This window comes from Prionailurus bengalensis, chromosome E4 (genome assembly GCF_016509475.1).
Source record: "Prionailurus bengalensis isolate Pbe53 chromosome E4, Fcat_Pben_1.1_paternal_pri, whole genome shotgun sequence".
In the NCBI taxonomy this organism is placed as follows: Eukaryota; Metazoa; Chordata; class Mammalia; order Carnivora; family Felidae; genus Prionailurus; species Prionailurus bengalensis.
In genome coordinates, this window is record NC_057360.1 from 7,650,154 (window position 1) to 7,666,839 (window position 16,686).

Below are 16,686 nucleotides of genomic sequence, written 5' to 3' on the forward strand. Positions count from 1 at the left end.
ACTTGTTAAACATAAACATTAAAAAAAATAAAGACTTGTCTAAAAAAAAAAAAAAAGCCTATAAGCTGAGCAATGCTTCTTAGTACTGGATTTTTTCCTAGGTCTCTTCAGCATGTATACATGCAGCATATATGCATATAACGAGTGTATACATACACACATATTTAAGTTTCTATCACTACTTCCAACTCAAATTTATAACTACAGGGATTAAAGGGGCGCTTGGGTGGCTCAGTCAGTTGGGTGCCTGACCAGCCCAGGTCATGATCTTATGGTTCACGGGTTTGAGCCCCACGTCAGGCTGTGCTGACAGCTCAGAGCCTGGAGCCTGCTTTGAATTCTGTGTCTCCCTCTTTCTCTGCCCCTTCCCTACTCACACTCTCTCAAAAATAAACAAACATTGAAAAAAAAATTTTTTAAATATCCCATAAATGTCCACATTATACACCCAACAGTCTAAACTAACAACACTATCAGATACCATGAGCTAAGCCAAATGTTTCTGCATCTGCTTTCCTCTTTTTTAGTTTTACTATCATCTGGACATGAAGCTGTTGCACACCACACTATCTTGCTTGTAACTCCAATTAAAATACAAAAATTTTTTTAATGTTTTATTTTTGAGAGAGCATGAGTGGCGGTGGGGAGGACGGGGAGGGGAGGTAGCAAGAAAGAGAGGGAGACACAGAATCTGAAGCAGCCTCCAGGCTGAGCTGTCAGCACAGAGCCGGATGTGGTGCTCCAACCCACTAACTGGGAGATCATGACCAGAGCTGAAGTCGGATGCTTAACCAACTGTGACAATTAGGGGCCCCTTAACTCCAATTTCTATATACACAGGCTGCTATATTAAATGCCCACCACTAGTCTTTATGATGCTATTTCTCTAGTTATTTTGGTTTTGTAAAGGAGCTCATTTTCTGATAGGTTCTTTAGGAATAACTTAAGGGAGCACTATTCCCCAAATTCTTGCCTGGACTATGTTCAAAATGTTTTTTTTTTTTTAATTTTTTTTTAACGTTTATTTATTTTGACACAGAAAGAGACAGCATGAACGGGGGAGGGGCAGAGAGAGAGCGAGACACAGAATCTGAGGCAGGCTCCAGGCTCTGAGCCATCAGCCCAGAGCCCGACGCGGGGCTCGAACTCATGGACCGCAAGATCGTGACCTGAGCTGAAGTCGGATGCTTAACTGACTGAGCCACCCAGGTGCCCCCCAAATGTTCATTTTCTTCAAGTAAAAAGTAATTGTGGAAAAATCTGTTTTTGCTTACCCCAAGGATTTCTTTTTAAGTAACTTTGTTACTTAGGTCTTGGTGTTGCATGTTTTGGATCAATAATCTTGGGTATGAGAGTGCCCTTTAAAAAGTTTCAATTTTTTTTTTTTATTAGGAGAGTTTTCTGAAATTACAATTTTTTTCCTTTAGAGACTATTACCTGTATATTGCACCTTCTGTCCCTATCTTCAATATTTGTTGCTTCCTAATCTTTTTTTTTTCTTTCCGTTTTGTCCAGATTTTTACTTCCCATCTTGTAAGGTATTATCTGTAGTATCTGTTTTCTTGTATTACTTCTGGTTTAGTTTTCACTTCTGAAATGTCCATTTCTAATGCTTTTCTGGGTTTGCCTTAAATTTTTCCAATTCTAAATTTCCTTCATATCTGTATTCCTTTTTCTTAATTTTTACATTTTTCAAACGGACTGTTTTTCATCTGCTCTGTGGACTTTTTTTGGTAGATTTTCAATATCTATAAAGATGTATTCTGCTCTTTTTAAATTATCATATGAGATTGATCCAAAAGCTTTCTCGTGGTTTCAAGTAAAATTAGTTTTGAGAAGAAAGCACAGTTCATGGGAGCTTCTTGAACATCAAATGTTTCTAAGTGTTCAAAAACAGGTATTCTGTGGAGATTTCTTGGTCATCCTTTGCTCCTCCCACTATTTCAACCATCTCTCTCTCCTTTGCTTCTGTTGTTTGTCCTGCTCGATTTTGGGCTTCCTCTCACCAGTTTTCTTCCATGGGGGACCCTGTCCCAGAAGGAGCCTTGGCCAAGTCGGCAGCTAAGATGCAACAGTTCACGTGGACCAGTCAGCATTAGTTCCTTCAGAGGTCACGCAGGCCCCGAGCACTTACCACGGGAGTGGGAAAGGCTTTCCTGGGTCCAACATGACCTACTATATTTTAATGGCTATTCTGAAATTCTGTTCTCAGCTCCAGTAGACTCCCTGTTGCCTTCCTGATTCTCCATTCTGTGGTCTTGCTGTTGGGAGCTTGTCTTCACCCACTTATATCTTGGGATTTAAGGAAACTCCATCACCTGTGTCGTAATGCTGTTCATAAGTGTTTGATTTTGATATCCACTTGGTTATGTGGGGATTTGGAGGCTGATAATCCATGGCATGGCTGCCATCTCCCCACCCTCCTATACCAGTTTTGAATGTTTTTAGCCAGCTCCATTTTCAGATTTACCTCCAGCCCCTGGTTTTGAAGGAAGCTGTGTTGCCAGTTGCTGAGCCCATCTGAAGTCTGCCTCCTGTTGGCTTCTACCACTGCAGAATTGATCATTTCTTTGCTAAATCACTCACCACTTATCCTTCTATTTCCTTGCCTGATGTCTCTTCCTCGGTTAACCTTTATGGATTTAAACTGTTTTATTCCTTTTCTGTCATTTAAGTGGCATTTTAAATGGGCAAGGAGATAAACATTTGTAGACAATGTTTGACTCACATTCGTAATTTGTTCTATAACAGGAAACATTCATAGAGTTCAAATTTGTTTTTTTTTTCCAGATTGTTGGTTTTTAAAAATTTTTATGGTGTTTCTTACAACTTTTTTTTTCTCCCATTCTGACTCTTTATCCAAGAGTCCTCTATCACATCTTATTTAAAAATTAAAATAATTTGGATCTCTTTCCTTTATCCTCTGTACCTCAGGTAAACCCTCTGCCCCCTGCCAGAGTTTTCCTTCCTTCAGATATTCTCCTGCATGGCTGGTTTTTTCACCTGCATGGCTGGTTTTTTCTAGGTACCTGACTGTGGGGAAATAGGTTCTACTTACATAAATGGGTTAGAAAAACAGCTTAGGGTGGAAAGCCGCCACCACTGGGCAAAAGCACCCAAGGTTAGCTAGTGACATATTGTAATGGGATCACAAGTAACTTGTTGTATCACCTGCAGGAAATTGCTTTCCGTCTGGAGCCAATATACCTTGATCACAAACTCCATTTGCCCTCTAGACCTTTTGATTCTTACACATACAAGTTAATGATTACGGTCTGATTGTTTTCTCCATGTTTACACGTATAAGGTCTTGTTTTCCTCACGTTCACCACATGGGTAATAACCTTATAAGCTCAATAGATATGGAGACGAAACCCCTGTTCCGGGCTCTTGTCTCCTCCTGGACATTAGCCTCTCGTATTCAATTCTGCGTCCACTCTCTTTCTGGACAAGAGAACTCCAGACTCATAGTCTGGGACACCTGACCACCCCTGTCGAGTGTACTCTTCACAACCCTAATGCTTTAGTGTCTTACACCACACCTAAGACTCTAGTTAAGGGATTTTCAGCTCACACTTTAACCTTTCCAGCTACCCCTCCCATTCCAGAAACTTTATTTCCAATTCAACCCTGAGAGGAAATACAGGGATTCCCTCCAGGATAAAATGATTACAGAATTGTGGCTTTTCATTTACTATCCTTACACTTGACAACATGACAGAAACCTTCAGAGTAGATTTTTCTAAATTCCAGGGGCCTTGCCCCAAAACATCAAAACTTCCAAAAACTGTCAAAGATAAAATTATTTCTCTATTTTAGCTTCTTACAAAATATAAAAAGCTGAACAAAAGAAATAGTTACAGTTAATATACAAAATGTACTCTATTTAAAAAATGGCATTACATCTATGCATAAATCTTTCAGTCTGGTAACTGACCCTTTCCCAAACAGCACTTCAAATTGATAGAGATTGTCTTGCAGGCAATAGCCTCCCAGCTGCCTGCATTTATTGGAATATTGCTCTCTGAACACGCATGCATTCAGATTTGTTAAATATATCCTCTTCTGCTTCTGGAGTTAGTTGGATGTTGTCTTTGACTGGCGACAGGGGATCTGGCTTCTTACAAGAAGGAAGCTTTTCAAAATCTCTGCAAAATACAAGAAAATGAATTTGGTGTTTTTAGGGTACTAGTTATTAGAGAATAGTCTACCTAGACAAAAGAGAGATATATGAAGACAAGACCTTCTAATTTGTCTCTCTTCTGAGTATCCCAATAAAATGTGAGTTTTGCTTCTCAGTTCCCCCTTCCTGCTTCCTAAATCACCTTTTAAAGCAGATGCAAGGCCACTACTAAATATGTACTAGCTAAGAAAGAATGATTCCAATAAAGAACATTTAGTTCCTTTCTCCTTAGCACCCTTCTCCAGTCTGGCTAAGAACCAACGTAAGTGAAGCATGAATAAGGTTTAAGCCCTATCTTTTACTCCTGCTTCCTCACAACCTTTTTTTTTTTGGGGGGGGTGGGGTTGCTGAAAATCTCTAGGTCTATAAACATCCTATTAGGAACACACTTAGGAATATTTCTGCACCCTCAATTTCTCTTCAGTAGCAGTTCTCGAAATATGGCCCACGGTCTCCTAAAAATTCTGAAGACCATTTCAGGGGGTTTACAAGATCAAAACTATTTCATAATAATATTTACACTTTATCTGCCTTTTCCACCGTGGTGACGTGTGTTCATCCAAAAGCTGAACTGATGTAGAAGCTACTGGCAACTTAGCATGAGTCAAGACAGCGGCCCCAAACTACACGAGAAATACAAGCAGTATTTGTATTCTCCAGCTCCATGCACTTGTAGTTAAAAAAAGCCAGTCTCGCTTAAGAATGTTCTTAAAAAAGCTGTAAAAATCATTAATTTTATTAAATCTCAACCTTCAACCTCTTAGTGTGAGAAAATGGGAAACCAAGGAGGCACTTTTGTTGGTACTGAAGGATGATGATGGTTAGCTCCAGGAAAAAAAGCACATGTGACGCTATTAGGGTTATTCAAATTTAGGTAATCGACTAACAGTATTTGTTGCCGAGGATAAAATTCAAGCTTTCAAGAGAAAGTTAAGATTTTGGATAACTTCCTAATACTTAAAGACTTTGCTGATAAGATTGTGATTTCTTTATACTGTAAAATGAAATGTGTCAACATTTGGAAGATAACTCAGTAAGACAACATTTCCTAAATGACCACTTCATGCATGAATAAAAGAGGCACTCAAGGTGCAATCTGGACCAATGGATGGTAATGTAACAATATGCAAAGTTGGCTGACAAGTTTCAGACTCTACACTGCAACCTTTAAGAAACCATCACTTGTTGAATTTTGGTATAATGTCAAAGTAGAAAATTTACAACTAAACAAAAAGTCTATTAAGTTATATGTTTCCCAGCCAAAAATATGTGTGGAGCCAGATTTTACTCCTATACTTCAACCAAAACAATCTACCATAACAGATCGAACACAGAAGCAGACGTAAGAATCCAGTTCAATCCTGTTAAACCACAGTAAAGATTTGCAAAAAAACCATACTTATTTTATGTAATAATATACTATTGATTTCAATAGGGGCTTGTCACTGTTAAATATTTTAAAATGTCCATTTTAATTTCTAAGATAGTTAAGTGCTGACAGGTATAATCATGTAAACCGAAGTATTTTGGGGCCCTTAGTAATTTTTAAGGGTGTAAAGGGTGCCTGGAAGCAAATGTTTGAGAACTGCTGCGATATGGTATAATCCTAGACTCTACACGATGCGAAATAAAAAAATAGTTGTCTGGCACTTGCTTATTTAAAGCGTGTCCCCTCATACCATCCATTTAATCTGACTGTGACAACATTTCTATTAGATGAGATTTAATCCCACCACCCACGTAAGTTTCCCTCCCTCTACTCTTAGCACATTGGCTTTATTGAGAAGAACAAGAGAATAAGTTAATTATAAATCACAGCTACTCCAAGGCTAATTTTGTAGTCTAACAGAAGGAAGTACTACGGCTCAAAAAACATACATATACAGAAGATCGATTCTATTAAAATCGTGTCTGCCCCCCACATTAGAAATCTGACACATTCGTCATAGACACTGGATGATTCTCCCCACTTTAGATGTGATGATCTAGGGAAACAAATTGCTTTAAATCAAGAAGTGTGATGCAGCATTATCTTCCCACCCCCGTGTCAAGAACAATCCTACTCTCATCACAATCCTGAGTGACAACAGAAGAAAGCTGAGACACTTAGGCCAGAAAAAGTAATCTGCTTAAACAGAAGACCCCAAAGCCAGACCAGGAACTCAGGATTTTCAGTCTGGCATCTTTTCACAAGAAGGCATAGACACTAAAATTAAATATACTTAAAAAGAGCTAAAGAGAATAGAGAAAAATAATTCTTATAGGGTAATAGAAAACAAAACTGACTCATATGAAAATAGAAAGAAATGGGAGAAAGTAATTGAAGTTACAAAAAAACAATAACTTATCCTATCTTAGAAGTAACACGGCAACTCACTTTTTAAATCCAAAATTTTTCCAGAGCTCATTGATTTTTATCTGCAATCCTGGCCTGTTCTCTGCATTATGATGATTTCTCTTCTGGATGTTTGATGGCTTCTTGCTGAGCCCACTGGCTCGGGCTGGAACTAGAGGCTTGATCCTGGTCGCAGAAAGATTGTCCACAGAACTAGATTTATACAGCCCGGGAATCTGAAGAATAAATGCTCCTTTTAATACTGTTCTGTTCAAGCAACTACCTTTAGTTAACTTTGAACTAGTAGCTGTAGATACTAGATACTGTTCTACTAGAACAGAACAGAAAAATAACTGATAAGCAATGTGTACACATGTTCACTTAATATATTTCGATTCTACTTAGTAATGTATCTTGGATAGTTTTCTTTTTTACATGTAGAAGTGAATTTTGTTTTGAATAAGTTGTTCAAACATATCGCTACTGACATTTAGCTTTTTCTATCCAAGGGCTGATTTTTACCCTGGGGGAAACATGGAGACATCAACATTTTGTTGTTGTTGTTTAGGATAGTAAAGAGTGAGGAAGATAAAACAAGGCTTTCAGAATGATGCAACTACCAGAGGAGGTACGAAGAATGGAAAAGTTCACACATGAAAGATGAAATCTTGTCTTGGGGTGTTGGTGAGGGGAAAAGGGAGAGAGCAAGAAACAAGACAAAGAAAGAAAGATTAGAACTTGGATAGGTACCGATGTGTGGTGGTTTTTCTTTATCTCCTGCAGAAGGATCGAGCTGGCAGAAAGAAAAAGGATAACCCTAAGATTTTGAAACTAAATGGCAAAGAGAATAATATAACTTATGTAACAGATAGAAATGTTCTGAGAGGTTTGAGGTTAAGGAAAAAAAAGGTTTGGGGTGCCTGGGTGGCTCAGTTGGTTAAGTGTCTGACTTCGGCTCAGGCCATGATCTCACGATTTGTGAGTTCAAGTCCCGAGTCGGGTTCTGTGTTGACAGCTCAGAGCCTGGAGCCCGCTTTGTATTCTGTGTCTTCTTGCTTTGCCCCTTCCCCGCTCACACTCTCTCTCTCAAAAAGGAATAAGTGTTTAAAAAAAAAAAAAAAAAGGTTTTATTTTAGATATTAAAGATGGATATTGGGGAGTAAGGGGGAAAATTCTGGGGAGTTTCACTAAAACAGGAGTGACAGATCCCTGACAACTTCTGAGAGCAAGAATAATAATAAAAAGATGGCTTAATGTCCAGACATAACTTCTTTTGCGAAAGTACTTTCTACATTTCCAGTCCTGTCACTGTAAATAATTTTGGTATCTTTCTGACTTTCTACTGTGATTATATAAACATAACACAGTGTGCCTGAGTATTTGTGAATATTTAAACAAAAATACCGTGTCATACATACGTTCCATGTTTTTTCTCTTTACTCAAAAATAAAATGGAGGTGCCTGGAAGGCTTAGTTAAAAGTCCAACTTCAGCTCAGGTCACCTCAGTTTGTGAGTTCGAGCCCCACATTAGGGTCTCTGCTACCAGCACAGAGCCTACTTTGGATCCTCTCTGCCAACCCCCTGACCCTCCCCTATTTGTTCTTTCTCTCTCAAAATAAAATAAACTTAAAACAAAAACAAACATGGATACCTTTCTGAGACAGGATGTTTGAAAAAGGCTTTTGCACTCAAAGATTTAAAAATAATCTTTTTGTAACGTTTATTTTTTTTGAGCAAGAAAGAGCGACAGAACATGAGCAAGGGAGGGGCATAGAGAGGGAGACACAGAATCCAAAGCAGGCTCCAGGCTCTGAGTTGTCAGCACAGAACCTGACATAGGGCTTAAACCCACAAACTATGAGATCATGACCTGAGCTTAAGTCAGACGTTTAACCAACTGAGCCACCCAGGAGCCCCCCAAAATAATCTTATATTTACATATTCCACATTTATATATTTAATATATCTAGGATTTATATTTGTATAGTAGGAGATGGGGGATCTTCTTTCAAATCGATATGCAGACCATTTACTGAAATTTTTAAAAAGTTTTTATGCTACTAGAAAAATAATATGTTCACTATGGAAAAACAGGGGAAAACAACAGAAAAAAATTCACTTATATTCCTACCACCTAAGAGCTAAAACCAGTAATGTATTTAATAATTCACCCTTATTTTTAGATAGGCAATTTTCAACTTTTCACTATTGTAACTAATGCAGGCTAAGTGTTCATGTACTTTTTTTTAATGTTTATTTATTTGTTTTGAGAGAGACAGCACAAGCAGGGGAGAGGCTGTGAGAGAGGGAGAGAGAGGGACAGGGAGGGAGAGAGAGGGAGAGAGAGGGAGAGAGAGGGAGAGAGAGGGAGAGAGAGGGAGAGGGAGAGGGAGAAAGGGAGAGGGAGAAAGGGAGAGGGAGAAAGGGAGAGGAGAGGGAGGGAGAGGGAGGGAGAGGGAGGGAGAGGGAGAGAGAGAGGGAGAGAGAGAGGGAGAGGGAGAGAGGGAGAGAGGGAGAGAGGGAGAGAGAGAGGGAGAGAGGGAGAGAGGGAGGGGGAGGGAGAGGGGGAGGGGGAGGGGGAGAGAGGGGGAGGGGAGGGGGGAGAGAGGGAGGGGGAGGGAGAGGGGGAGGGGGAGAAGGGGAGGGGAGAGGGGGAGGGGGAGAGGGGGAGGGGGGAGAAGGGGAGAGAGGGAGGGGGAGGGAGAGAGGGAGGGGGAGAAGGGGAGGGGGAGAGGGGGAGGGGGAGAGAGGGAGAGAGGGAGAGAGGGAGGGGGAGGGGGAGGGGGAGAGAGGGAGGGAGGGAAAGAGAGAGAGAGAGAATATCCCAATCAGGCTCCATGCTGTCAATACAGAGCCCGACTTGAGGCTCAAAGTCACAAACGATGAGATCATGACCCGAGTCGAAATCAAGAGTCGGTCGCTTCACCAACAAGCCACCCAGGTGCCCCAAGTGTTCATGTACTTAAACTCTCATGATTTCCTTAGACAAGTTCTAGAATTGGAACTTGAATTATTTAAATTGGGTTGAATTATTTAAACTCATTCAAATTGCTTTCCTGAAATGGCAGAGCAATTTATACACAATTAATATGTTTATTTGTCTCGCTATAGTCTTATAAAAATGAGTACAACTAAAAATATTTTTTGAAAATCTGAGCGGTAAGAAATTATGTTTCATTATTTTAATTTGCATTATTTGATTACTAATGAGGTTGAACATGCTTTTATGTGTTAACCAACCATTTATACTTTTTCTTTTGTACTATATATGTCCCTTGTACATTTTTGAGTTAGAAATTAGCATTTTTCATATTAATGGGTAGAACACTTTATACATAAAATATGCTTTAGCTTGTGAGGTTTCCTTTTGCAGTCACGCAAATATTTATGTATCTTGATAAAAAAAGTAACCTGACTTATCGGATATACAGTTTCTAGAAGGTCTTTTGGCAATATATATCAAAGCTCTAATTCTGGTGCCTTTAGACTAGCAATACCACTCCATGGAATTCATCCCTATGAAATAATCAAGAACGGCACGTAAATATTTATCCACAAGTTCTTGGTTGCAGTCTTGTCTGCTACTGCAAAAAATGTTTAGTTAAATGACAAACATAGAGGATTGGCTACACTCATCCAATGGCTATTACTCAGTCATCATAAGTAACACTGCAGAAGCACATGAGAAAAAGAGGTTTATAGTGCAGAAGATAAGGGTTTCTTCAACAACTTTACCACCTACAATCAGGCATAAACATGGCCCTAGAAGGACTGAAAGTAAACATTTCTCCTGTAAATTAAAATATACACATTTTCATTTTTAATTCTGTTGATATTTCTCATTTTTTGGTAATAAACATAGACTGCTTCTGAAATTTAAAAAAATTAGATGTTTGTTTTACCTTGTTTTTTAGAAGTGTGACTTTTCTTGAATACTGAGATAAATGTAGCTTGGATTTCAGATTACCTTGATCCTCAAATGACTTATTATTGCAGTCAGATTCCTAGATTCCCCAATAAAAAAATAAAATAAGATTTTTACTATGGATTTTTTTTATGACAACTAACCAATATTCAACAAACTAGCAAAATGTTTTACCTCAAGTAAATTGTATAAAAGAAACGATACATTTGAATTTGAAGACTTTTTCTAACCCTTTCAGGAGCCTGTCAAAATGCTGACTCTGATTAGACAAAAGTCTCCTGACGTAGTAGTATTGCTTACCCAAGCTCGGCTAATAGGTTTTGTAAACTACTAGCTACAAAAAGCTGAACCAGTACAGCCAAATCTTTAATTGTGGAACACATTCAACATTAAAGAAAAAAAAAAAAAGGCATCTGCTTTCAAGAAGTAGAGTAATATTGCGTCAAATGCAGTTACTTTTCCCAATGCCACTGAGATCTAACCTCTGCCCTATCCCATCATATAAAGCTTTTCTTTACACAGAAAAATCTGGATTCCCACGAAACTCAAATAAAAAAAAGGACAATGAATGAAGACTTTACATTTCTGCATTTTTCAAGAGGATTTTTTTTTTTCAATTTATTTTGGGATTCTTTAGAGTATTATATACTTAAAAAATAATCCCAAAGTGAAAAATACTCCATTAACATGACTGTAATTTTCAGAAACTCTAATATTCCTTGCTCATAGTTAACAGTAGTGGTGACTCAGGGATAAATCATTTGCTTATTTTTCTTTCTTATTTTTTTTTAGTCGACACATGTTACATTAGTTTCAGATGTTAAATCATTTCTTAAAATAAAGGTCATGAGTAAGGCCAAAAGATTAATTCACCTCAAATAGGGTCAGTGAACTCAATACACACAGAATCTAAGATTGTTGCTTTTCACAGTGAACTACCAATGGAAGGCCCCAATACAGAAATATTTTCTTCAGAGCCACGCGGTAAAAACTAATATTAAAGATGAAGCCCAGTGGCACTGTGGCTTTCTGAAACAACGAAAGATTATGTAATTTTATGTTAACTGTTAGTGTTCTAATTCTTTGAGAATTAACAATTCATTTATCCTAACAGGAGTTTACTCCATCTGGTGGCAAGAGAGGACTTAATGAATGATTTCTAGTTTAGGTGGGTAGTTGTTTTTGTGGGGGAGGAAGGGAGAAGAGGGTTCATGTCTCTGTAACTGATTAATACAAAAAATGGTTAGCTAGAAGACAGAAATGTGGAAAGTTCATCAGCATGACCAGCCCACAGCCTGTGAACTGGTATGCTTCTCAGCAACACATGGCTAAAAGATTACAAAGTGAAACAGGAAGATGTCTGTTGAAAAAGGAGAAAGCACTTGCCTTGAAAGAGCTCAGCAGACCTAAGAGTAGTCTCATAAATAGATGACGTTTTCATGAAAGATGTTCAAGAGACAGCTACTGTGTTGGCACCCAAATGGGGCCAAGGGCAAATGCAGTATGCAGTACAGAATGAAAAGGATGGTGTTAAAAGGGAGGATTGTAGTATTGTTTTTAATTTTTTTTTTTTAACGTTTATTTATTTTTGAGACAGAGAGGGACACAGCATGAACGGGGCAGGGTCAGAGAGAGAGGGAGACAGAATCTGAAACAGGCTCCAGGCTCTGAGCTGTCAGCACAGAGCCCGACGCGGGGCTTGAACCCACGGACCGCGAGATCATGACCTGAGCCGAAGTCGGATGCTTAACCGACTGAGCCACCCAGGCACCCCTATAGTATTGTTTTCAAATGTTTATTTTTGAGAGCGCGTGAGCGGGGGAGGATGAGGGAGAGGGGGACTGAGGATCCAAAGCGGGCTCTGCACTGACAGCAGAGAGCCTGATGTGGGGCTCAGACTCACGAACCGTGGGATCACGACCTGAGCCGGAGTCAGATGCTTTAACTAAATGAGCCACCCAGGCGCCCCTAAAATGGATATTAAAAGAAACAGAAAGAGTGTTGCAGACCAGTATGGATGAACTGAGGGCAAAGCAAACGAAAGGAAGAAGAAAAGCACACGTCTCCAAGGCAGCCCAGGGGTGGCCTGGCCTAGTCTTCACACTTCAATACCGCAGGGAACAGTTTGAATTCAACATATTAACTGATTTCAGCTTTCTCTAAATGAAAACAATTTGTTCTCACATTGTAAGTTAGCTTTTTTCTTCACTTTGAGTCCAATACAACTCAAGTTTCCTTTGGAAACTTGAATAAAATATTTTCCTTTTGATAAATACAAGCTATCCTGATACACACACTCCAAAATTGAGGATTATCAAAATTCTCTCAAGTAGTACCGCGGCTATAACCGTTCTTATAACTTGGTAATTACAGGTGGTGAAGATAAAACGAAGTATGTTATATTGGTAAATCTGAGGTAACTCAGATGTAAAGGAAGCTATTCTGTTGTCATGTCATTTTACAACATCACGGCATCTTATGAGCAGTACATATTTGAAGCTTTAAGTCAGACTAAAAGATATTTCATAAACAAGGGAAAAAAATGGTTAGGATGCTTTTATTAACTTAAAACAATGACAAAATCACATGCATTACCATTTTGTTTTGTTAGAAAGGGGAAGTTTAGCAGGACTAAGAAGGGTAAATGAAAATATATTTCTAAGTACTAAAACCTTAAGATGAACATCGTCAAATTAATAAGGCCATTTACTGGGGCGCCTGGGTGGTGCAGTCGGTTAAGCGTCCGACTTCAGCCAGGTCACGATCTCGCGGTCCGTGAGTTTGAGCCCCGTGTCGGGCTCTGGGCTGATGGCTCAGAGCCTGGAGCCTGTTTCCGATTCTGTGTCTCCCTCTCTCTCTGCCCCTCCCCCGTTCATGCTCTGTCTCTCTCAGTCCCAAAAATAAATAAACGTTGAAAAAAAAAAATTAAAAAAAAAAAATAAGGCCATTTACTTATAAGGTTTCAAATGTTATTTGAATCCAAAAGTATATTAAGGAATTAAATATTAAATGTATTGTAAGTTACCATTCTGCTTACGTCTTAACTGTTCCATAGTATGTAAGTAACTCAGGAGATAGAGTTAGATTGAATGTACCAAGAGTTTAAAGTATTAAGCATACAGAGAAGTCCTTACAATGAATAAAATGTGAAATTTCTACACAGTAAGACCTAGAATAAAAAATTCAGACAGCAGGAGTGCCTGGCTGGCTCGGTCAGTTAAGCCTCAGACTCACGATTTCAGCTCACATCATGATCTCACGGTTTTTGAGATTGAGCCCCACATCCAGCTCTGTGCTGACAGTACAGGGCCTGCTTGGGACTCTCTCTCTCTGTCTCTCTCTGCCCTTCCCACACTTGCGTGCATGCTCTCTCTCAAAATAAAAAAGTAAACTTAAAAAAAAAAAAAACATTAAGACAGCCAATTATTTCCGTAACGTAGGCAAAATTTCCCCAGTGATCTGATTAATACCAGATCTTCTCTTATGTATGGATTTGAAAACAAAGGCTTCATAATGTGACTTACCTCTGAATCGGAATCCTTACTGGAAGGCTGAGACAGTTTTGACACATTTAAATTGTGTGGTGACAGTTCTGGGCTTCCTTGAGACTTTGGACACCAAGCCGCTGCCCGCACGGGAGGCGCTCCATCACCAGACTCCTCACTCTTTAGCTGGGACACAGCAGACGCTTCCCTCTGGTCCGGTGCCACAGTGAGGGGATCGGTCCTTCTCCGGAACTGCTGCAGTGCTGCGCCTGGAGAGGGGCTTGAAGTTCGTGAAAAATCTCCAAGACTTCCAGACCAGCTAAAACAATTTCTGAGTGTCCCCAGGGTGGGTGGTGAGATGGTCCTTGTGAATTCGCTGGTCTCCAAACATAGAGTGTCATCAGCAATCATAGTTGCACTGTCTGGAACCTGATCACCTGAATTATATGCTCCATCCGGACCAGCCAGCTTCTTGCCATCCTGACAGTCTGATTTATCTACACTGGTCTCTTCATCTGCGATAGAACTTTCATCTGGAACCTCATCATCTGAATTATATGCTCCATCCGGACCAGCCAGCTTCTTGCCATCCTCACGATCTGGTTCAGCTACACTGGTCTCTTCATCTGCGATAGAACTTTCATCTGGAACCTCATCATCTGAATTATGTGCTCCATCTGGACCAGCCAGCTTCTTGCCATCCTGACGATCTGGTTCAGCTACACTGGCCTCTTCATCTGTGACAGCACTTTTTTCTGGGGGCTCACCGCCTGCTTTCGCTGATACACAGTTGGCGGAATCCAGAGAACTGCAAAAAAACCTAACAAAAAAAACAATACAAAGAATGCATAAATGTTTCAGAGTTTTCTCACAAAGGTGATAAGATTCAGATAATGAAAAATGGAAAAATGGTCTTGTTTCTTCAAGAAAAAGTCTCCTAAATACATAATTTCATAAATAAAGAGAAAACCGTTCTTGAAAGTTTAAATTTTGATTATAACAACATTCACACATTTAGAAATTTATTTGAAATCCTGAAGTTGTAGACAGGATTTCCTAGAAGCAGTCCTCTCTACATACGTGTATTTGGAACTGGCATAATTTATCTATACCTCATCATCATATAGGTATCCTTTCCCCTAACCTTCACTGAATAGACTGGTCCCAACAGACCAGAAGCTCCTTGAGGACAGCTACCATCCAAGCCATTGTGTCCTCCACAGTACCTACAATAGTGGCTAACACACGGCTGACAGTCAAATATTTGAGGAGATATGGAAATATGCAACAGAAAGGACAATTTACAACTACTGGTCTCTTACTTTGTAAATGCAAAATAAAAAAATTTAGTCATTTACTCTTTATCTTGGCTTAGTCCATCGTAGTGAATCATCTGGGAACTTGTAGTGGTCCATACTCTACTGGCTTTTAAAATAAATATCCTATAAACTTTCACACTATTTTAACTATGTGAGGTTATGACTTTCACCATCATTTTTTTTTATAAATTTTTTTAAATGTTTATTAATTTTTGAGAGAGAGAGACCGAGAGACCAAGCACGAGTCGGGGAGGGAGGAGGGAAAGATAGAATCTGAAGCAGGCTCCAGGCTCCAAACTGTCAGCACAGAGCCTGACTGGGGGCTTGAACTCATGGACCGTGAGCTGAAGTCGGACGCTTAACCAACTGAGCCACCCAGGTGCCCCTCACCATCAATCATTAAATTCTGTATTAATAAGAGGTTTTACTCAGTCTGGCAGCTTTAAAACATCACTTATAAACACTCCAATAGAAAAGAAAGATGAGTATCCTTACAGAGAAGATATATTCAGAGAGTTTTTAGGTTAAAAAGGAAATTCCCAGAGTATATGATCAGATAAATATGAAACCTAAAGAGAAATTACTGCTTTAATTAGTTCAAATCCAAGATGATAAACAGAATATGTACTAAATGCTAGAGAGTAACAATACCCTCTCTATCCTTCGTCTAATCCCCAGCTGAGGTGTGGGTACAGGGCAGGAAGGAAAGGTCTTACGAGGCTAGTCACTAAGCACAAAACAGCTCCTAGATCTGATTACATAATTCATTTTTAAATAATAACCCCTATGATATCCAAGTATTCTTCTAGGTATGATTTCATAGGTAAGAAAAGTTATAGTGACAGTGCCCAAGGTTATAAAATTAATCAGCAAGAGAGCAGAATTAAAACCCAGAACTCCTCCCAGATCATGGCTACCTCTTCCCAATTAGTGTATGTTGTTGCTTAATTTATATTTCTAGATCTCAAAAGATAAACTGGCATGTTTCTAGGATAAGTATCTATATAATAAAAGAGTTAAAACAGACTTCTAAACAAGCAGACAGGATGAAGACAAACTTTGGCATATTTAATACCTCCTGTTGCATTAGATTAATGTAGTGGGGTGATATTACATTAAATACAAATCACATTAAAGAGTGGGGTGATGATAAATTCTCGCAGATATATTACTGACTGGGCACTGTGTCAGGTGCTTGATATACTTCTGCTAGTCTTCAGAACAGCTGATCCATATTTTATAAAGAAATAGGCTCAGGGAAATTCAATGGTGTGAAAGATCACTCGATTACATTTTTTTAAAAAATTCATTTATTTATTTTAAGAGAGAGACAGTGCAAGCACCGGAGGGCCAGAGAGAGGGTGAGAGAGAATCCCAAGCAGGCGCTGAGCTGTCAGCATAGAGCCAGACGCAGGGCTCGAACTCACAAAATTGTGAG

At 39.2% G+C, this 16,686-nt stretch overlaps 1 protein-coding gene across 1 annotated transcript in view; it reads right to left on the reverse strand.

The window, feature by feature from the left end:
* Nucleotides 1–2,840: 2,840 nt before the first annotated feature.
* EXO1 (exonuclease 1) overlaps nucleotides 2,841–16,686 on the reverse strand; it is a 41,384-nt gene continuing 27,538 nt past the window's right edge. The window contains exons 12-15 of the mRNA XM_043567609.1: nucleotides 13,969–14,749; nucleotides 10,422–10,523; nucleotides 6,561–6,754; nucleotides 2,841–4,148 (exon numbers count right to left, since the gene is read on the reverse strand). Of these exons, the coding sequence (XP_043423544.1) occupies nucleotides 4,007–4,148; nucleotides 6,561–6,754; nucleotides 10,422–10,523; nucleotides 13,969–14,749 (1,219 nt within the window). The 3' untranslated portion in view covers nucleotides 2,841–4,006. The remainder of the gene's footprint in view (nucleotides 4,149–6,560; nucleotides 6,755–10,421; nucleotides 10,524–13,968; nucleotides 14,750–16,686) is intronic.